Source organism: Prinia subflava, chromosome 1 (genome assembly GCF_021018805.1).
Source record: "Prinia subflava isolate CZ2003 ecotype Zambia chromosome 1, Cam_Psub_1.2, whole genome shotgun sequence".
In the NCBI taxonomy this organism is placed as follows: Eukaryota; Metazoa; Chordata; class Aves; order Passeriformes; family Cisticolidae; genus Prinia; species Prinia subflava.
The window spans coordinates 124,478,004-124,500,782 of NC_086247.1; the positions used below are offsets into that span (position 1 = coordinate 124,478,004).

The 22,779-nt window shown below is 39.1% G+C and overlaps 1 protein-coding gene across 1 annotated transcript; it reads left to right on the forward strand.

Annotated features, from left to right (window-relative positions):
* Window positions 1–3,653: 3,653 nt before the first annotated feature.
* Window positions 3,654–13,846, forward strand: AGR3 (anterior gradient 3, protein disulphide isomerase family member). Its single transcript, XM_063411152.1, has 9 exons — window positions 3,654–3,855; window positions 3,973–4,096; window positions 5,777–5,906; window positions 8,115–8,178; window positions 9,449–9,501; window positions 10,148–10,224; window positions 10,506–10,569; window positions 11,550–11,633; window positions 12,388–13,846. The coding sequence occupies exons 3-9, from the start codon at window positions 5,801–5,803 to the stop codon at window positions 12,435–12,437; spliced, it is 498 nt and encodes a 165-aa protein (XP_063267222.1). The 5' UTR covers window positions 3,654–3,855; window positions 3,973–4,096; window positions 5,777–5,800; the 3' UTR covers window positions 12,438–13,846.
* The last annotated feature ends 8,933 nt before the right edge of the window (window positions 13,847–22,779 follow it).

Consider the following 22,779-nt stretch of genomic DNA (forward strand, 5'->3'; position numbering starts at 1 on the left):
GACCACATGGATAAACTTAAATGGGTTGCATACCTATAAATATTAAAAGTTCATATTTGTGCAGAGAATTCCCACCCAAGTTCTTCAGCTACAGTTGTACTTAAATATCATTTCCTTCAGTATGCCATTTACTGAATCCAAGCACCACATCACATCATCAGGAAACTCAAATAAAATCAAGTCACATAGCAAATTACTTTGGATTCCTCAAAGAGTTATGGAGCCATTTTAACAGCTTTTAGAAATGCACCTCCACAAGACATTGAGAGTATTAAAAAAAAATTTACAATTGTAACTTTCGCAGCAAAATAGTTTCTAGATATTTTCTCAACTCACAATTTCAGTATGTCTTCGTAATTTATTATTTCTAAAGAAATCATCATCTATTCTGATGGTCTAAACCACAATTTTTGTATAGGTTTTCAGCTCCCTAAGGTGGCACACACTTTGAGGATGGTGTTTGTTCACAGCTGAAGGAGCAATATTGAAAATAGAGAAAACAGGTCCTTGACCAGAAGGCTCAGCCACCACCTGTCCCGTGTGGTTCCCTGACGTGTCTGTGGTTGTTGATTCCCTGTGTGAGAGGGGCCATGCAGAGCCCTCAGTGTTTGTGCCCCAACGGAGCAGGGCTGCCTGGGCCCCGCAGTGCTGCCCCTCCTGTTCCCTGCCTGCCCACCACGGTCAGGCACAGCTGCCCAGAATGCAGCAAGACGGAGCTGGAATGAAGGAGAGGGACCTTTTGCCAGTCCTCATGCCAGCCCAGGTCCAGCAAAGCCTTGGGGAAAGACCCGTGGGCATGGAGTGTGCTGTACCCCTCCTCTGGGCTGGCACGGAGTGCCCTGGGGTGCACCTGCAGCTTGGGAGGCCAGAGTGGCTTCCCAGGTCTCCTCTGGCATGGCTAGAACCACACTATAAGAGAAAGATCTGCTGGTAGAAGGGCAAGACCTGCCTGCCAGGGCTCTCACAGCATTAAATAAACAGTCCAGAACAGTTTGTACTTTTGGACTGAAGGAAGGCGACAGCAACATCTAGCACTGGTTTCCTTTTATTTACCAAAACACATTTATTCCGTAAATCTCAGCAAAATTCATGAAAAATAATAAATTACTTTTTTCCCCTTACAGTCTTCAAAGCTTTGTGTCTTTAAAAAGTTCTGGGAAATTCGAGAAGGCTAGAGGGCAGGAAAATAATCTTGTTGAGAAGTGGGAGCCAGTAGACAGTAGTGACTCACGGAGGCACAGAGCTGCAGAGCTGCAGAGCAGCAAGGTGTCAATGAAGCCTGGAACCAAGTTTTCCAGGGGCTATACCACAGGGCAATTAAAGGATGGAGGGGCCAGTTTCCAAAAAATGCAGAGAAAACCTTGGAGGGGTTGGAGGTGACAGTACTGGAACAAGCTGAAGGCTTAGAAGTGAAAACACGGACATTGGTCTGGGAAGCAGAGAGCACTGTTTGCAGCCAGTAAAAACTGTAGAAACTAATTCAACAAATGCTTTTCCAGTTGTATTATTATGCTTATGTTCCTTGACAATGTCTTCACAGGAATACAAAGCTCAAAAGCGCAATGGTGGAGTGACCAGTGCACCACAGGCGTGCAGTTAACACTGGAGTAGTTTTTTCACCTGAGCAGTACCTAGAGCTCTGCTCTTAGGGAAGGGGAAGGAGGGAAAGTACATCTGCTGTAAATCAGCCTGTAATACCAAAAGAACAATTTCCACAATTATGACTATTTTGAAAGATACACTCACAGAAACAAACCACCATGTCATATCTAGATTTCTTTAAATTACTTCATTGAAATGATCCAGAAATTGATTTTTGGCTGTCAGTCAAGACCTAAGCCCAAAGGACATTTGCAGGGTTTTTCCACTTATTCCTTTTACTGTTTGGCAGTGAAAGCTAATGTTCAGCACTGTAAGCCCCAAGAATAGTTCTCTGCTCTTGTACCATGTTCTGCTTGAACCTGCACAGAAGTCCAGACTCAGTCCATACTGAGTACCTGTGTTAGGAGCCAGAAGTACCTCCCATCCATGAAAATATATGTTCTGGAAAGTTTTCTCATATAGTTTAGTGTAAAATTTTTTGGGCATTTGTGGTGGTGCATCTCCCGCCTCCAGGCCACACTATGACCTCTCTTTGTGGTCTCCTAATTAATTTTTATTGATTTGCAGAGGCACATTGATCCCATGTAAAAGTCTTTAGCAGAATTGCCAATAGAGGTTGCAGGAGTGACGCTGAATTGCAGCTGTCACAGGACCTGTGGTCTCATCCCTTGCTCATACAGGAGCTAAGGCAGAGCTGGACAGAGTAAGAACCTCATTTGTGCAGCATTCTGTAAAGTAAAATTTAAAAGTCAGTTTCACTTTTCATAAATAGGCTACCCATATGAATACCTACCTAGATCTGCTGCTGCATGACTCACACAAAAGCAGCAGTTTGGGATTCCAAGTGCCAGTCATCCTGCAACATCTTTCTTTCCCTAGAAGTCTGTCTTTTTCACATAATTCATTGCTGCCTTATTCTGCCCTAATTTTAGATAGTTATTACATTTCCTAATTTTGACTAAGATATAACTGTGCATACACAGTTAACATATAGTTGCATCTCCTAAACTAATCTTCAGAGTGGAGGAGAAAAATGGAAAGGCTTTCCACCACCATTACCCTGGAGACCAAATTGGCCAGGTTCAATGAATGAAGCACACTAGCTCAATGATTGAGTGCAGAAGCATGTGCTCTACATTGCAGAGAGTGAATATTGGGCTGGTAACTGCTGCTGCACACGTCAGTGGTTTGACTGCCAGGCTGCACAAGTGCCTGGGATGGAGCTCTGGCTTCACACTGTTCACATGTGGATGCTGAACACACACAGAACTCAAGGACAGGCAGCTGGTAAGATCCACTTAGCAAGCAGTGACTGAACAGGAATACTAAAGGCATCCAGCTCGGTTTTATAAATTATTATTACAGCCATTTTCTTTCAGCATTAAATCTTAATAGTGTCTTTTTGACCAGGGCTGCCAATCTCTCTGGCAAAATTGACAAAGGTTGAAATTCTTCAAATATAGAGACAAATTGCTGAAAATGATCCTGCTAAAGGGAACTCTCAGGTAACTCAGCACTAAGTTCAGTCTATTTGACTGAATGTCTACCCCCTTGGGCCTTACAGTAATAAACCTGGGCCATGAAAAACACAATACCTCAGAGCTTAAGAATACCATATCTCAAAATTACTTTCATAATTTTGAAAAAATCAATATTTCTAAGAAATGTAACCATACACTCCATAGAAACAAATACATGGGAGAAGAAAAAGCAAAAGAGGATTGCTTCTGATTGCCCTGCAACAGCTATTCAAGGAGGAGGAAAAAGGTGGTCCAGTTCATTCCTTCTTTGAGCAAAGGTGATGAATAAAGGACGTTGCTTGTATTCATCAAGTTCAGTAAAATTTTATCAAGCATCAAGTCAAAAAACCCAGATCTTTTTAAACTACAACTCCCAGAAGCAATAATCAGGTCGTTTAAACCATAGTTTTCAAATAAATAATTTTATTTCCCTCACAAAAAAAAAAAGAAGTTTGTTTTATTTGTTAATTACACTTCTCTACACAAAGTAACCCTTGTGTCTTCCTATTAGGTTCATTCCTATCTTCAAGCACCAGTGAACTCTGCCATTCTCTGGGAACAAAAGCACCTCCAGTTCCAGCTTTCATCGGTGGTTTCTTTTTTCACTGGACATAAGCCAGGCTCAAACTGTCTGAGGGGGAAGTAGCAGACACAGACAAGCCACTATTTATTTCCAATCCTCATACAAGACACCTGATACAAGCCAAGATGAAGAGAAATGCAAGGATTCAGTGTATAAGCATGGGAACTTGCAAGAGAGAAAGTTGGAGGCACGGCAGAAAAGGAAGGGGGAGGGTGGAAACATATTGTTTTGGTTTTCAGCTCAAAGGTTCCTCTCATTTTTTCCCAGGTGAATGTGCTGTTGTTGCTACACAGAGACCTGAGCAGGTCAGGTGTGCTGTGCTTAAATCACTGATTTTTAGCTAACAAATTCCAGGAAAAGGACCTTCGATCAGGAGAACTGGTCGCTGCTGGTGAGCAAGTATTTCTCATTCTTAACTCTCCTTTAGTAAAGCAACGAGGTTTGGTTCACAAATGCCTTACAAGCCTAGTTATACAAAAAGACAAATGATAGATGCATAGAGATTAGCTAGCAAATGTTTGTTCTGGCAGGGAATTGAAGGAAATCTATGTTGTATTGGCTGTCTTTTTATTTCTCAGAATCAATTAAATAACATTGGGTCATGTAGCATCAAAAATACAGACTATAAAATCTAAACTGCCTCCAGCTGCAGTTCCAAAGCCCTCTTGATTTTCAATAGGATAATAATCAATTATTAAGCTTCAGATGATTATACCTGTGATTTAAAGAGATCAACACTTTGGTTTTTTTATGACTGCATTGTGAATGACTACTTCTTACTACAAAATGACAATTCTTTTTTTCCCTAGCTTTTGCATATTTTAATGTACAACTTTTTCTCCAGCCATCTGAATAGAATGAATTTCTCTAATTGAGATTGCCAGTTATTAGAAATGAAGTTTTAATTTGTTCACAAGAAATTTAACTGCTAACAGTGATTGTGTGAAGAGAGTCATTAAAACAGTACTTTTCATTCCTCTTGGCCCTAAAAAGTATTACAAGTATGAAGCGTTTGGTTTTGCCAGTTGTAAATCCAGGGTTATAATCTAATTTTAAATGCAACTTAGAGATTTCCTTTATTAGTACAGTCACAAATGTCTTGGGGGATTTTTTTTTTTTTTTTTTTTTTTTTTTTTTTGTCAGGCGGGCATGGAGAGTCATTGTTATTATTGTTCATTTGGTTTGGGGATTTTTATTTAAGTCAAAGTAATTTCTCAGTGGGGGATCGTCGTAACTCTTAAAGCTCAGCCTTGAAAAGGGAAATCTCCAGCAAGTGCTATCCTGGCCTACACAACATTTTTTAACTCAGTTGAAATCATCTGATATCCATCTGATTATCAGATCTTTAATGCCTGCAAGTGATTGTACTGGCAGAAAGTAGACTTATCAATTAAAAACAATTTGTCTTTGTAATGCTTATTCTCAACTTTTGCATTTGTTCTCTGACTTTTATCAAGGTCAGAAGTTACTGAGTTTCTTATAATGATCTTGGTCAGGAAGAGAATACTGAACCAGCCAGAAACACAGATGAATTATTTTATTCAGGAGTTGAGCTGAGATTCAGTGTAAAAGATGCAATGAAGAATGGGGAGATTTTAAAGTGGAGACTTTAAAAATTACTGCAATTTCAACACTTTGGATGGATTTGATAGTTTGAAAAGTATTATACTTGGGGCAAATACTTGCCAACCTTCCTACTTAATTAAGAAGGATATTAGGAGATATCTTTTGACAAAAAAGCTCCAACATAAAAAGAAATAAAGATCCCACGCTGTTACATTTCACTGAAATCAAAAAACCTGGAAATGAAATTGTTGTGATCCAGTATTACAACATTGTACTAGATCATGAGAATCACATAAGAACAGTACCCTACAGCCTAATTTTGACTGCTGAAAGTAGCATTGTACAGTAAAATAAGCACCTCCAGTTTGCATTTTCCTCACAAAGGCAAGCATTTCTAGAAATAACCACAAGTGTTTCTGAAATACAGATTGTTAGGATGCCACTAACATATTGACTGTACCAGGTAACAAATCAATGTGACTAAAGCTGTTTCTTTGTTTTCCAGTTTCCTTGCATTGGGAGGGAAATAATGCTCCATTCTACATTTGCCTTGTCCCTCCTGCTAATTGCAGTCACTTCCAATCTTGCAATGGCAATTAAAAAGGAAAAACGAGCACCTCAGACACTGTCAAGAGGTACTGTGAGTTCACTTAATATAGTTACCTCCTTACCTCACCATGTAGACCAGCAAATATTTTTATTTTGAGTGTACATGTATGGAATGTGTATCTATATGTATCCACACACATATATGTTTATAAAACATACATAGAGTGCATATATATACTTACTGAGGTGTGTTTTCTTTAGTGTTAAGTGATGCTGTAATTAATATATGTTCTTATTTCACATCATTTGACTCCATCAGTTTATTCTTAAGGATATGACTGAGGGCCTCATATAACCTGCATAATTTGTATAACTCACAGTGATCTAATAAGCAAATAACCTAAACTGAGTCTCTCAAACCAAGATGTATATGTAAGACTATCAGTGAAAAAAATACTGTTTCATAGACCATTTGAAATATATTTTATTTTTGTAATCTACCATAACATCAGTTGCTACGGAACAAACTTTCTACAGACTCGTTTTTGTACACAGAACAGTTTGGAGCACTGGTGTGGGTTTTCTGCATGACTTTTTTTTTTACTTTTCATCAGATATCCACTGCAAAGCATGACTCTGAGTAATTCACTTCCCTGTGGTGCATAATTTTCAACCTGGATGTTAAATAAAGACCCTGTTTTAATTGATTTATATCTGATCAATCCTTAGAAATGCAAGCAGAAAAATAGCTGAGCAAGCTCTTTCCCCCTTCCCCATCTTTCTTTTCCTTTTGGGACCATCTCCCAAAATCTCCATCTCCCTTCCTAACCTCTTCTCCAGGCACTGCAAAGCCTGCAGATCCCACAGCTCACCTCTATTTTCCCTGTCCTGGCAAAGCTGCATATCTCTCAGAGGTTCCATCTGAGCCTAATTGCTCAGAGACCGCTTGAAAAAATCATGCACCACCTGGACTAGCCTAAGAAAAATTTCAAATACTTTTTGTAAGCAGTATCCCTGGGGAAAGGTTATAATCAGTCTGGGATGTATTGCCTAGTTTGCCTAGATCAGAATTTATTTTCTGCCAGTAAGGGTAAATGGACAAAGAAGATAACAAAATCTTTTACATTATGTCAGTTTTGGAAAAAAAAATAAACCAGCAAACTACCAAGCAGTCACAGAAAACAGATGTAACTTTTCTAATTCTGATTTCAGGCCTATTGGGATGCCTTGAGCACTTTACCTATAATTTTCACAGACCAAAGGGAAATGCTTAAATGTGCTGCAAAATGCCCCTTGCTGATTCCTGTGTGCAGTAACCTGCATCAGGAGCTGACAGCGGCCAGCATTGGGAAGGCACTGCTCAGCATTGCCAGAGTCTCACCATCAACCAGACAGACTTGTGTACTGAAAGGAGACATGATCTAGAAGCGTCACAGACAATTGTCCTGTGAAAAATCCAGCAGCAAATCTGGGCTGGTCCAAGCACTGACCAGACAGCACAGAAGAGCTTCTTCTTCTGAAGAAGAGCTTTAACATGGACCAGATCCAGAAATTGTTCTACAATTCCCATGGGAGTTGTCATGAATGGAGCCACACTGCCCAGGATGCAGGGACCTACTATGCAAGGGCTGGCATCCTTGGGACCTGAGGGCATAAAATCAATGGACAATTTGATTTTTTATCTCCAGCTATGGACAAGCTATGGAGCTGATGTTTGTTAGGATTTTGTTTCAGTGGAGATTTTTATCTAACAGCCATTCCTTTATTGCATTATTTAATTAAATGAAGGGCTTGCAACTTCTGAAGTTACTTTGGAGTCAAATGTATATTCCAAGACTGTTCCATGTTCTGATGACATTCATATTAAAGCTGATCTTACTGAGCTGTCATATTTTATTTATCTTCCATTGTATGCCAGCTTCTCTTTAAGTCCCAGGGTCTACAGAAAATACTTCAGACAATATGAAGATAGAAAGGACTTGGGTGCTGATTTGAGGACCTCTGAGCATTTAGAAAGATAACTAACCAGTCTGTCAAAGGACTTGGACTGGATACACAACCAGATGAGATTTTGGGGAGCTTGGGTGGTTTGGATGAGGTTTTTTAACCTTTTACTGTATTGGGAGATGTGAAATTAGCATATCCACAATGTTAGAGAACCTTCAGCTGAAAACCCCAAATCTCATTTGCATACAAAATTGATACACATGAACAAAAAAGAAAAAAGAGAAAAAAAGGAATTTATTGTGAGCTACTTGCCTGGCCATCAGCTAGTCCTTTTGTTTTATTGCTAGGGTGGGGAGATGAGATTACATGGGTACAAACCTATGAAGAAGGACTTTACCAAGCAAAGAAAAGGTAAGAGATTAAAAAGTAGTATGAAAACAAAGTTGTTACTCCATCTTGCTGGCATATACAGCAACGAGACAGAACAAAGAAACACCATGAGAGCTGATCTGCAGACCACCCAGTTAAATAAAACAGACTCTGAAACAAAAGGGCTTGTAGGACTCTTATGACTCTGAAGTAACATCATGGGCCAATAATGTAATGCTGGCATTTCTTTGCCACAAAAGAGGTGTTGTCATTTAAATTATCAATCATAAATAGATACCATTATTTTTTAAACTACATCTACTGTGTTTTAATATCATGTACTTCTCAGTACTTCCTTGAAATCTGTTAAATTTACTCTTGCATGGTGATCTACTGCCTTTGATATTTCCCCCAATATGTTATTAGTTGGAATATGTTGATGATATATTTTCTTTTTATCTTGATAGAAATGGAAGTTCCAAGCTCAGTCTCCTCTGAGACTTAGCTGCAAATATATTTGAGAATTCGTAACAATAATTATTTAAATATCTTTTACAGTTCATTGTAGATCACAATAGTGTAGCATGAACTATGGCTAAATTGAAGGCAAATTATTTGTAAAACAAAAGACAATTAATTCCATGTACCCTGTGTGAAAATGGTTAGAAATTAACAACTCCTGACATTGAAAACAGACCAGCATTAGTAACCAATCTGCTGAACAGTAAATACAGTTTTAAAAATACAGGAGAAAATGCAAAGAATTTGTTTATATTGTCACATCCAAAATATAAAATTTTAACACTTTATCAGACTACTTACAGAAGATAAGTAATATACTATATACCTATTCAAGAAAGCTTAAAACACAAGAAATTTTCACAGGAAGTATTTGATGATAAACCCAATCTTATAAAATCTGTTTTATTCCAATTCATATATATTATTTTTATTTTCTTAATCTTGGAGAAATTCACAGTTAAGCAACATTAAATACCTATTCAGTCTGATTACTTACCACCTTGAAGTGAAATTATGGTGGATCTCTTGTTTCTTTCTCCTAGAATCTCTTACTATAGACAGCCTATTTAGATGTAGAAACTCTGTTTCTCTATTTCTTTCTTTTATGAAGTGTTTATGCTCTTTTTCCTTGCTCAGAAATGTCCATAATATTTCACAGAATGTCTATATGGTTTTACTGTGAGTTAACATATGATTAAGTGCAATTTGCCTTTTTCAGTCTGCTAGTAAAATCACCTATCTGAATACATGTCAAGTGACCTAACTACATCTTTTATTATTATTAATAAAGTAACAAGCCACTCATGGTAATTCATCATTTGGAAGACTGTCAGTACTGCCAAGGTAAATTTGATTTTTTGTATGTTAAAATTTTGTGAATATTTTTATAAGATACTGAACTTATCTATATATTTACATTGCACTTACTGAAAATTACTCAGAGGAACAGGAAATGAAAATGTATCTGAAAAGTGAAAAACATTATTACCGTCATTTACAAAAACTGCACTATGAAACTACACAACAAAGAACATGAAAAATGCTCACTGCTGCTGTACTGCTATCCTGGATGCAGCACTCAGTTTAAATTAAGAGGCACAGATTGGCTACTGACTCATTGAACAAATTTAATATTGTTTAGCTCTCCTGAAATGGTAACTAAAGAAGGAGGCAAGGACAGGGCTGCTGAAGTTGATCTGACAAGAATTTTCTGAGAATAATGCACTTTTGTCAAGCCAAGACATGGTGTCCATTGAGACAACAGGCTTCATAAATAGCAGAGGAGAGCTTCCCTTTTCGTAGCCAGGGGTTGTACTGCCGTGGGCCACAAAGCCCCAGAAGCAGAGATAGAGCCCTTAAGTGTCTCTTCAGGAATGTGAATCTGCAGTGACAGGAACAATGTGGCCCAGTCTCTGGACAGTGTGGTGCCCAAGCACAAATGGAAAGGCAGCATTTGAGATGGATTTCAAAGTGATCCTGTCTTTTCTAGCACTGAAGAAAGCTTTCGCAGAAAATGAAGAAATACAGGAAATGGCCCAAAATAACTTCATTATGCTGAATCTCATGGTATGAAGGGTTTGGGGCAATTTGACTGGTGTCATTTCATGGTCTGTGTTTTCTCTTTCTTTGTTTTGTTTTTTCATGTCATTTTAGATAATATATCTGACATTTTAGTTATTTACTTAGACATTTTAGTTATTTACTTACTATGCACTTATTGTGCATGTGTATTCACATGAGTAGTACCTATTTGGTTTTGTCCTCTGGTACAAGGTTATTCACAGATGGTATTATTTCAACAAAATTTACAGAAACATTTTAACAACTAGCCTTAATTTTTATACCAGCATGAAACCACAGATAAAAACCTGTCACCTGATGGACAATACGTGCCTCGAATCATGTTTGTAGGTATGTAAAATATTTATGTATCATCAGAGTTGTTTTATCTGAATTACGAAGCTGTCATTCTGTGGGGACATCAAAATGATTCATTGTGCCAAAAGAAAATCTCTCTGGCTCTGTTGTATGCTTTGAGTCTTGTAAACTTCCTCAGATCACAGATATTTCCTGGAGGGTACTAATTTGGGCCTGAGAGCAAGATGTGTTAAAAGCCTGTTAATATCTGGGGTTTTGCTCTCCGTGCTTCTTGCTAGTGCTGTTACAAGACAAAGTTTGTTGAAAAAGGCAGTTATCTGACTGAATGTAGATGGCTACAGAGTGGACATTACCATAGAATAGATCAACAGTCTGTGGCATCTAAGGATTTATCCCATTGTAAAGCTGACTTCTGGAATGGACCAGATTAATTATGCTCCAGAGTTCCTGTCCCTTCTCACTTGCTGTGCAGGGAGCCTGGAGTGACTAGCTCTGTGATGACATTCAAAGTTCACACACACTCAGACAGAGAGCAGTGTAGTTACAGCAATCAGTAAATTAATAAAAAACTTGGAAGGGTAACTGAGAGAAGAGAGGTTCACAGCAACTTGTTCCCACTCTGGGAACATTAGAAATCAGAAGATTTTCATCCTGAAGGCTCTAGGTAAGTCATGCTATCTATGGTCATAGATAGGCATGACCCCCACTATGTGTGCAGCCAGTGAGATTAACCTCTTCTGATGCAAACTCAGAACCTGTAAAACAGGATATTTTTCTTTCAGTATGAGTGAAATGCATGTGTAACCTAGCACTAAAAAATAGCTGTGTGATATAAAAACGAGCATTAGCTTTTGTTCAGGATTTCTCCAAGAGCAGTTGTTTGGAACAGAGCGTAACGGCCTCGTAATTGCTGCATTGATGAAATCAGAAACAGGGCTGCCAAAGTAATGCCACGCCATCACCTCAGCTGTTGTGGGAATGGAAGGCAGTGCTTAACCCAAATTCCTTTTCAGATCCATCTCTCACAGTTAGAGCTGATATCACAGGACGATACTCCAACCGGCTTTACACGTATGAACCACAGGACATGATGTTCTGTAAGTGCCGCTTTGCCGTGCTACTTTGCTTTTCACATTGTCAGATACCCCCCATCCTGATCACTCGTGCTTGAGAATCCATTAGGATCTCAAAGTAAAGAATAAATACCGTGTGAGAGTGCTTGCAATAAATTATAATGGTCTAACCTGTTCTAGCAAAACAATCACACACATTGTCCCATTGAATTTCTTGGGACTACTCAAGTAAGAAAAGTTGGAAGATCACAGATGAGAACCTTCATGATCAAGATCTGAGGAGTTTTATGGAGAATGGTGAAAATCTTTATTCTCAAAAGTATCCGACTGTACGAAGTAAACAGCCAGGAGTGGGTGGGAATCAGTAAAGAAATGCAGGTGGTTGTGTCTGTACCCCTAACAGCGAGATTTCAGACAGGAATGTGATTTTTCAGGTTGAGCCAGTTCTTACTCTATGCCATCTATTTGACACAAATGCAGTATCTCACCACAAATATACACATCACATCTGATTACCAGGCTTGCTGTTGAGAAATGAGGGTGTTGAAAGGATTCTTGTCAAACCCCTTAAGTTAAACATTTTGATTAAGGAATTTTTTACTTTCTGTTTTAGCATCAATGGCATAATTTTCAAAATAGAAATTTCTAAAATAAAATGTGTGACCATAAATCAATTTCAGTGCGAATAATTTACTAAATCAAACTACGTGGCCTTTTTTTTAATTGTAAAAATGCACTTCTAATACATTTTCACAGTTCTTATTTATTTTTGTTTCAGTAATAGAGAACATGAAGAAAGCACTACGCCTTATTCAGACAGAACTGTAACCAGCAGCATTAAAATGACCATAACCTCTATGAGATGAAGCTGCACCTCTCCGTCTCTACTTGCAAATTGAACTTTTACCAAGCAGATTTGGTATATCAGATTTCATAAGAAATGTATATGTACAACTTGGAGAACAAACATAGAAAGACTAAAGCACCTGTTTGGAAAACATGAGGAGAAATATATTGAACACTATGAAATGAATTATCTATATAACAGAAAATGATGGTTAAGTGCAGAAAATTCGAGCTGTATTTTAGCAATCCAATTATGACTCTGTTAGGTCAGCTATGACTTCTGAAGAGGTATAAACAATCTTTTTGATGTCTTTTTGCAATTTATTACATGAGTTAATATCTGCAACTTTCCTCCCCATTTCAACTTTTATTGCAAGAAACTTATTAATTGTTACTGTACCACAGCTTTATACAGTTATTTCTCATTAAAGGAAAGAAAATTTTGCTGTCAAATCGGACAGGAAAGCTCATGGTATAAATTTTGGAATAGCTTACATAGAAAAAATACAAAAAGAAAACAAAACAAACCCACCAGAGTTCTGGGCTTAGCTTTCCTCTGTATAATCCTTTAATTTTTGTTGTAGCTGAAAACAGGAGACTGAGCATGCAGTCTCAATGAGGTGATAATAATCAAGGGGCGGCTACACGTTTTGCTACAATAAACATGCAGTGAAGCAAGAGAGATGGAAGGAGATAGACCCAGAACTGCAAACCTGAGGCTAAGTGATGTTTATAAATTCTAGCACAGGAAAAATGAGACGGTATATCCCAGCTCTTTGCATTTAAATGGCATTTCAGTCACGGGAAGCTCATCCCAGGTCATTCCCTCCTTTTCTGCAGCATTCCACCATGACGGTGGCAGCTTATTGAGGGAATCTGGACACAAAAACTTGGCAAATTTTTCACAGGATTACCGTATGCAAGGGTGGACACCTGTTTTGAGTAAAAAAGATAAAGTCAATTAAAATGGTTTATTATCCCAGCAATGTGGGTTTTTTGTTAGAGCAAAATAGTCAGCAATTCACCTGCAGTAGGAGGATGTGTTTTGTTTCATGTAAAGCACCTGTGTCATTTGTTTTTGCCACCTGTGTTTGCTGTGATGCTGCCTGTGTACATATAATATATGAGAGAAGGATGTCTGCAGGAAAGCTTTGCTAATTCACAGTACCTGGTATTGCTATGTCACGGGTGAGTTATATTGCACATATCCATCTCTTCATAATTATGTAAAATTTGAATATAAGCATATATTCCAACTGAGTGGAATTGCCTATACACTAAGAAAAAAAATTATTTCAGTCATTAGAAATGTATTGTCAATCAGTATGATGCTTTTAACCTATGGGAAAAATGCTAGAAGTAAAATTAAACTGCAAATCTCATTCCTTTGATTTGTGCTGAGCTCTACTTATTTACATCCTTATCTGTTCCAGATTTAGCAAGATTTCCCTGTCTGTGGTCATACCATTTTTTGAGCATGCCAGAGATATTCTGGAGAAAGGAATGCAAACTAGCTTCCAGAGATGACCCAGGGCAGCCATTCATCTTCCTTTTCCCCAGGCTAAACAACCCCCGTACCCCCAGCCACTCCTCATGAAGCTTTGTGCTTCAGATCCTTCACCAGCTTCATTGCCCTTCTCTGGACATGCACCTGCCTCATTGGCCTTCCCTCAACTCTTAGCCATAAACACTCAACCCTGTCATCACTGTCACCAAGCTGTAGGCAATCAGAACTCCCTAACACATGGGGCCACCCCACTGCCTCTCCTTCCTTGCCTGTCTCCTTTTGAAGAGTTTAAAACCATCCAGTGCAGCGCTCCAGTTGTGCCAGTCATCCCACCATGTTTCCATGATGACAACCTACACCAGCTCTCCTGCTTCACAGTGACTTCCAGTTCTTTCTGTTTGCTGCCCATGCTGTGTGCATTGTGTAGATGTACTTCATCTGGGCTATTGATCCTGCCACCTTTTTGAAGGGAGAAACCCTAATTCCTACATGACCATTCCTAGGCACTTGGTGGTTTCTAACACAAATAACCCTTGTGTCTTTGCTGCCACATGGCTCAATCCCATACCTCCACTGAGAGGGCAGACCAAAGGACCTCACTAGCACACTGTCCCTCAAACATCTGAGTGCCTCTACCAGACTTAACTCCCGGGAGCCTGGTTTTATCCTCTTCCCTCTTCAAATCCAGTTTAAAGTTCTTTATTCCTTTAGTGGATCCATTCATAAGCAAAGAGGTGGCTGTCAAGAATGCATAAAGCTGGAATCCCACAAGATTTGTGATACAGGACCACAGTCCAGATCTTGCTGGATCTCAGGAAAGCTTAACTTCCTAATTTGTCTCACCTCAGCACTGTAAAAGGAAATAAATAGTAGAATTATCACTTATTGAAACTGTGGAAGAAACAAGTAATTCAAACCTTAGTCCTGGAAGGCTACTGTTGTTCTGCTTATTTTTGGCATTTGATATTGAGCCAGCAGACAAGAAACAAACTATGTGAATTTAAAAAAATAAATAACCAGATTTTCAGAACAATGCAATGATCTCTGACTTAATTGTCAGATGAAAGCTAGCCTTTAAATTTACACTGCAGTGAATGTTATTTTAACATCTGAAGAATGTCAGATTTCCAAAGGTATTATTGAGAATTATTGCATCGGTAAACTTGAACAGTATTTGCCACTGTGGAAGTTTGTAAAAGTTTTAACAAACCACTCATTCAAGCAGAGACCAGCCTCTTTCTAGAGATGTCACAGGTACATGAGTTACACTGTGTCAGGTGAAATCTCTTTGCAAAGTAAGTAAAGGGGATTTCACCCTCATCTTTCCCATCTCAAATCCCCGTAAGTACCATGCTGAAATCTGTTCTCAGCCATAGCCTTCAGAAATGGGACTAAATCTTTGAGATTCTTAAAGACTCGGAACAAGTCCTTTTGGGGGAGCTAGATATTCAGGTAAAAGACACTCTGTATGCACATAGTTTTTTATTCACAACTTAGTTCAACACTTATTCCTAATTTTAGAGCTGCTACTACATTTCTGCTTTCTCTTTGAAGACTCTTTTGCCAGGTAATATTTCTTCTAATGGAACAGAAACTCAGATCTCGATTAAAGTCTCATTGCTCTGAGACAGGATAGTAAGTCTGTAACCTGTTCGATAACAGACATAACATGATTCTTTCCCCTCTTTTCCTTTGAAATGAATGGCATGATAATCCCCTCTCTCTTTTATTCCCTGCTTCTCTGTTTGCACACCACACAAATTTATTCACAATATTAGTTGGCAGATTTTTATCTATATTCTTTATTGGAAACTGTTCTTTTTGTAACTTGGTTATCTGGAACAAAACCAACCAGGTTAGAGCTGAAGGAAGAGAATAAAAGACTGAAAATGTGAGAGCCAAAGTTGTTTTACTCAGAATAAATTCAGTCACAATATAAGGACCAATAGATGAGAAAACCTATCTGTGCAGACTGTGTGTTTTTACAGAATTCATAACCTGTACCCTCTATGTTCAGATGTCAATATTCACACAGGCATAATGCAGCATCACCTGTGGAAATCCATGTTTTATACTAAAAGATTTCTCTAAGTTTTCCCTTTGCTATGAATACAACGTATTCTAGGAAGCAAAACTACTGCCACCTGTTCACATATCCATCTCTGCTTTACTGTCTGGACTTAGCGGGTGTAATCAGACCAAGAGTAGGCAAACAGACGTGGACTTTACGTCAGTGAGGTGAAGCTCAGGAATCTGAGAGCTGACAGAACAGGATCCTCCCCTGTGTATCCGTCTCAGAGCAGAAAGGCGTTCCCCTTTCCAGACAGATGGCTGATCTACTGGTCTGTGGAGCTAAAACATTTTCCCATGTGCAAATATTTGTGCCTGACCAGAACAAAAGAAAAGGCACCATACCTTTGTGTACCGTGGAGGTGAGAGACTGTGGGACACCTCAGCACTTAAAATGCAAAAGTAACTTGATCTTGCAGAATAAGACTGATATAATTAGGCTTGTTTCATGTACTACACGTGTTCTTGCCAAAGGTTGACACAGAGAAATTTCCAAATGCTGAGGTGTCCTCCACAGGATCAGCCTAGTCACTGCTCTGCTTCCTTTTGTTTGTTCCTTTTTTTCAAATGGAGGTAGAGATCTACAGTACAAGTCAGAAGGAAATAAATAGTCTCCATAGCAATTAAAAAGTCCAAAACCACTGAATAGAAGGGAAGGAATATTTACTTTTCCACCAGAAAATCTACAGAATTTGCAGTCTATCTGTTCATTCCTTTTCCTTGCTGCTTAAGATGTTCATGCATTTTGTCACTTCCATCTTTGGTTGCTACTGTGTGTTGTAAAGTAACTGACCCCCTAGTCACTAAAAGTGCATCTATTTCAGCAGACTGAATTCTCTTATGAGGCATCAGATATTTGCTGATCCCTTTAGAATCAGAGAAGACACACAAAAACTGCTGCTTCCCCTATTTTTGTGTAATTAGAAAAAAACCCAAATAAGCAGAATCATCTTTTAGTTCACACTGCCATATCGAGACCTACATTTTGAAATTTCCCTATAATGCCAATTCCAGCAGACATTCATCAAGTCACCCTTTTCACATGTCTAAGTCTGACCTGTAAGAGAAAAGATACCATACACAATAACTTTTGAAGTTTGTAAGACTCAAAAGAAAACACTCCATATGGACTGTTGTTGGTGCTTAGACTGTGTTACTGTTTTAGGAAAGAGTCTAAAATGGCTTCAAAAATATCTGCCGTGTCTTCTGTTACCTTTCTGAGGTGTCACTCGTTGCTCCTTGGCACACCCTGGCTACATGTCCCCAGGGGATTGTAAAAGGCTGGCACACAAGGACCCACCCTGCTATTTAGCACTCAGCCAACTGCAGAGGGACAAGTTCACGGATGTATAAAAACCTCTGGCCTCATTGCTTATTTTCACTTACAGGGCAGAGAACAGTAACTGTTTGGAGGAGAAGCTACACCCTATGGTGAGGAATATTGCATAGGATGGAGAGAAAAGCAGCCTTGCTCTGCTAAAGGATTTTTTGCTTTAAGCCTACAAGTGGCTGGGGCTGTGATTTTACACAGCTCTTGAGCATTTTTATCAGACCATAAGTGTGGAAGAAGAGCACTCATCTTCCAGACCTCCACTGCTTCACCTGCAAGAGAGCTCCACTACCGATATATCAAATTATTGTTATCAAACATTTTCATATATACTTTCCTGCTGAGGAGCATTCTTGCCCTAATTGAAAAAATATTCCCTCGTGGCCTCAATGGCTTAGTTCTCAGTAATTTGTATACTCTCAACCTTGAAAATAAAAAAAAAATTCCTAAATCCCATAATGAATTCCCAAAAGGGAATTCAAAAATTCAGAGCAGCAGTTACCCTGGACCAGGAAATTAAATCTTTCCTTCCTTGGAAAAATGCCCTTTCTTATTTACTTACCAAACGAATTAATGTAGAGGGAGTCATAGTCCAGTAAAAATGTATTATGGGCTGTCCTGCATTCTTGGACTAAAGATATGAGATGCAGGACAACTCCATTAAAGAGAAATAAACCTTTAGCGTGCATTTGGTTGTTGTTTATAAAAGCCAAGAAACAGCTTTGTGGATATCTCACAGAGAATTTTAAATGAATAAGCAGTACTTCATATGCTATTTCTAGAAGGCAACAGTGCAAATGTGAACCTATCTGAAGTGTTTATGTGGTAGACACTTTATTAACACCATCAAGTATGACCTCTGGGGATACCTTCAGGCTGCCTGTCCTGACCAAATGTGTTGACAGCACAGGTGGTGAGCTGAGCTTGTACAGCCCTAGCTACAGCCATAGGGCATCTCCGGAGCACAAAGCACCAAACACCTTAAGCAAACACCAGGCAAAGCTGGATCCACAGGCAGGTGTGCTGCCTGGAGGTGTCCTACTCTATGGAAGCAGCATTAAAGAGACTGACAGCTCCTTTGGTTATTTACCCTGAAGTGAGTTGCAGGAGCTAAGGATGTTTAGCTTTCCGTATTTTTATGCTGCAGGAATTAAAACACAAGCGAGGTTTAGATCACACAAAAAGCATGTGGCAGGTCAAGGAACTGAGGGTGCCTCTATCCAGCTAATATTAATGGAAAAAAACACCAACTAAGTAGCACTGCCTCTTTCTGAATGTGGAATCTGTTCTATCAGTCATCTGAATTCCTGAAATTAAGGGAGAAAAGGTATTGTGCTAAGACAAATGAAAGAGAGCATCCACAATTTTGTAACCATAAAACCTTTCCTTCCTGCACTGAAACAAATCAAAGGATACGTGTCCTTTGAGAGGATGACTCACCAAGAAAGCTAAAGAAAAGTCTTCCTGCTATATAGTTTCATAATATGGTCTGCTGAGCCATAAACCTAGAAGTAACAATGTCTTTGAGAAAGTGTGAATTCCCGAAATAATTTTGGTAAACATAATTCCACAGTTCTATCTACAGTGCCAGAGGTTTTTTAGTAGCTACCATGTCTCCAGGTAAAGCTGGAATTCATTTAAAGAAGGAACTGTAGTTCCAAGTCTGACAATAGCAAGCACTGCCAGTGCCAGTAAATACTTTGGCATTAACTATATGTATATTTTAGTCATGTAGGCTCAATATGTTTGTGGCAGTATGCTGATAAATCATGGAAATACTCAAACTACATATGGACTATAGAGGCAAGGTGCCAAAAAGATGTCAGGCTCATAGCCACATTTTGAAACAGCAGAGTTGAAAAACAAGCAAAATCTCCCTTAAAAGTAATTATAATAATTTAAAACAGTTCAGAGAAAAATAAAAATCTTATGTATTTGTATGCACAATTTGTGAAGGTATTTGCTATGCTTGCTAAATCAGGAATAAAAAATATACTTTTAGGGGTATCTCACTTATGAAATTGTAGATTGCTTTGCATGCTGATACAAGGGTGGGGGAATGACAGGTGGCAGGATTATGGCTCCCATCCCCTTTGTGGGTAACCAACACAACTGGGTGCCTCTCTTTACTGCCTGTCCACAGACACACACGGCATGGGGACAAATGAGAGGAATTAGAGGTCTGCATGCAGTTACAGGGCTTACTAGGACTCTAATGGAAGTGTTCAAGGCCAGCTTGGATGGGCCCTGAGCAACCTGGTCCACTGCAAGATGTCCCTGACCATGCTTCCAAGGGCATTTGGAAAGAGATGATCTTTAAAGTCCCTCCCAACCCAAACAATTCTCTGATTCCATGGAGTGAGGACAGAACTCAGCCCCAACAGCAGCACATACTGCTGACATGAACACATTTCCCCTTTTTGGCCATTATGCTCCTCACATGGTACTTGAGGTGAGTGATTACTGCACAAGGGAAATGCACTATTCCTACTCAACAATACTAGCTCAGCCTTGATGAAGGGAAGCTATGGTAGCTGGCATCATGGTTCTTCTTGGTTCATTCTGGCACATGATTAAACAATAATCATAATCCCTTGACTGTTGTGAGCTTATTTGAAGTTTAACTAGTAACTAAATGTTAGTTGGCCTTGTACAAATTAAATGCAGAAGCTTATGTTTCAAGGGCAGGATATCCACTACATCCTAAGGCAGGTGGCAGGAGGAAAAAAGGCTTGGCCCTGTATCTACCAAATACGAAGCCAACTTCTATTTGAGGAACAACAATTGCCTCAGAGCAGAGCCTTGGCCTTCAGTGTGTAGCTAGTCATCGAGTCCTGAAGTTTCCTTACAAGTTCTTTTCTCTTATTTTAGGAGTATTACTCCAAAATCAGATTAATCATTAGCATGAAGTGCTTTGGTTTGAACAGATGCCTGAATTCCCTAGTGACACCTGAAGGGTGTCATGAGGACCTATCACTGCCTGCGATTTACCTACACATCAAGTGCTTTCATGCAATACTAGTAGATACTTGGAACATGTTGTCTCTCCTGGATTGGGTGGTAGTATTTTTAATGACTGATTTTATCACCTATAAGAAGGGTATAAACTTACAGTATAAAACATCAAACATACTGTCAGTGGGTTTCTGTAGTTAAATTGTGAGTGGCTATAATCTCTTGTTATAAAAGGCTTGATATAGAAAGGCTGCCTCCTCCTGGCATATGTTGGTTCTAATCACTTCTTTATGCATCTCTTCTTCAAAGTTACCAAGCTTCTAGATCACACAGTAAATGTGTGATCATTACAGAAAATTTTCCAACTCATGTCCTATATAAGCTAGATTTTGTGAAATCAGAGTAGAACAGCAGATAGAAATTAGGTTATTTAATAGAGAAAGGACAGATTTTACACCGTTGAAGTGACAATGCTAAGCAAGACTAGATCCTGAATGAAACACAGATTTCTTTGTTAATTTTAGGTGCAAATTGATGAAGTAAGTGATAACTTATATAAGTAACTTACATAAGTGTAGCCATTCTACACATTAAACTTGAAAAATGTATTCTCTCTCTACAGCTGTGTTATTTCCTTTTCATGTTGACAAAACCACTTATACCATATGGACCTAAAATTCATCTTTATGTTTCAACTAATTATTTGGATAAGTCAGCAAAGGAGACAATAGGTGGGGATAATAATTTAGCAACCCATGCTACTAAACCATGAGTTAATTTATGGCAAAACATTGCATACTAGGGAACATAACAGTGATACACTTCTTTGTTTTTAGAATGCATACATGCATCTCAATTCTCCTGGTCATTGTTACCCTGTTTGCACAAAATGTGTATCCTCCCTTGATGTAGGAGGAAAAACATGAAAGAAAGCAATGTCAAAAGTAAGACTGAATTTGAAAGATAGCAGAGAAAGAAAGAATAAGGTATTCACCAAAAAATTCCTATCACTATCTTAAATTATATTTTCCTGAACTCAAGCCAGAATTAAGCCAAAAACTAAAGCCCTGAGGCTGTCATTCTCTAGGAAAAAAACATGAGTCAGCTGTCAGTGGCTGCATGGGGAAGGGAGGGTCATCACTGGCAAGTATTTAAGACAAATAGTGTTACATATAGTCTTGTCCTACACAACCGAAGATGGAGTGACACAGGCTGTAAAGAACAACAGTGCAAAAGGTGCCTTTAGAGGTTCTTTTCTCCATGCACTCAATATCTGGGAAGAAAAAAACTGCATCAAAGAGAGGCTGGTCTGAGCTACTTTAAACTGTCATTTCCCAGCATGGATTTCCTAGGGAAGGAGCTCTGGAATCTGGCCTCCTCATTTACAGGGATCACACATTGCTCTCTCTCTCTCTCATATCTCCAGGCCATGCAGCCTCCTTGTGTAGGCAGTTAGTGCCTATGTCTTGGTCCTTCCTGGAATGAAGAAGGAAAGGAATTGTGGGCATGACCAAAGGAAGGCCACCTGGATTAATTGAGCTGGTAAATTAATCAAAGAAGTCAAGAATGTAGCTTCCACAGCAAGGGGTACAAATAAGGAAATACTTCTCCAATTGATTTCTCTCATAAGCAATTAGAAAATTATTTTATCATAACATAAGGAATATTCATAAATCAAAGGAATTTTCACAGAGAAAAACTGCTATAACTGAAATACAGCACGTTGTGCTTCTCTGAAATATAAATTCTATTGCACCATTAAAATAACCCAGAAATGGGCATGTATCCATGACAGCAAACTTCCAGCTCCTGCACAGAATTTTGATCGTTGCTCAATATTTCTTTGTCATTGGTTTACTATATCACAGATCCTATTTATCTTCACTTAGAGGTCCCTCTTTCTGAAACACGTAGGAGAACAGAAGTGAGCCAAGCCCTTCACAGTGTGGGCTCTGTAGGCAGTCACTCAGGGTTAGTCATGTCAGGAGTGGTTGCAGGTGTTGTGGGAGACAACAGTATCCTTTCCTACGCCACAGGAAGTTCACACCACAAGCGTGTGTATCACCACCCTGATTTTTCATTTCCTCCTCCAGCACAAAAGTGCATCCAGGCAGGAAGAGCTGTCAGTGACCATCACACCCTCCGTTTCTGGCACAGAAAGCACAGGGCAGCTTTCTTCCCTTCTCACCACATGATGACTCCTGTGTTTCATTGAGGACTCTGTGCATGGCAGGCAAACCAGTCTGAGCTCCTATTCGCTTTCCCCTTGTCTCCAGCATCCACCCAGCTACGCAAACAGGGCAAGGCAAAGCTGTGTTCAGCTGCTGCAGCTGCTGGCCTGCACAGCAATGGCACTCCCTCTGTGGAGGCACAGCTTAAGCTTCCAGAACACATCTATCCTCCCAGGTTAGTTTGCACAAAGCACTCTGTGTGCTTTAATTCTTTTCCATAGATACAAAACC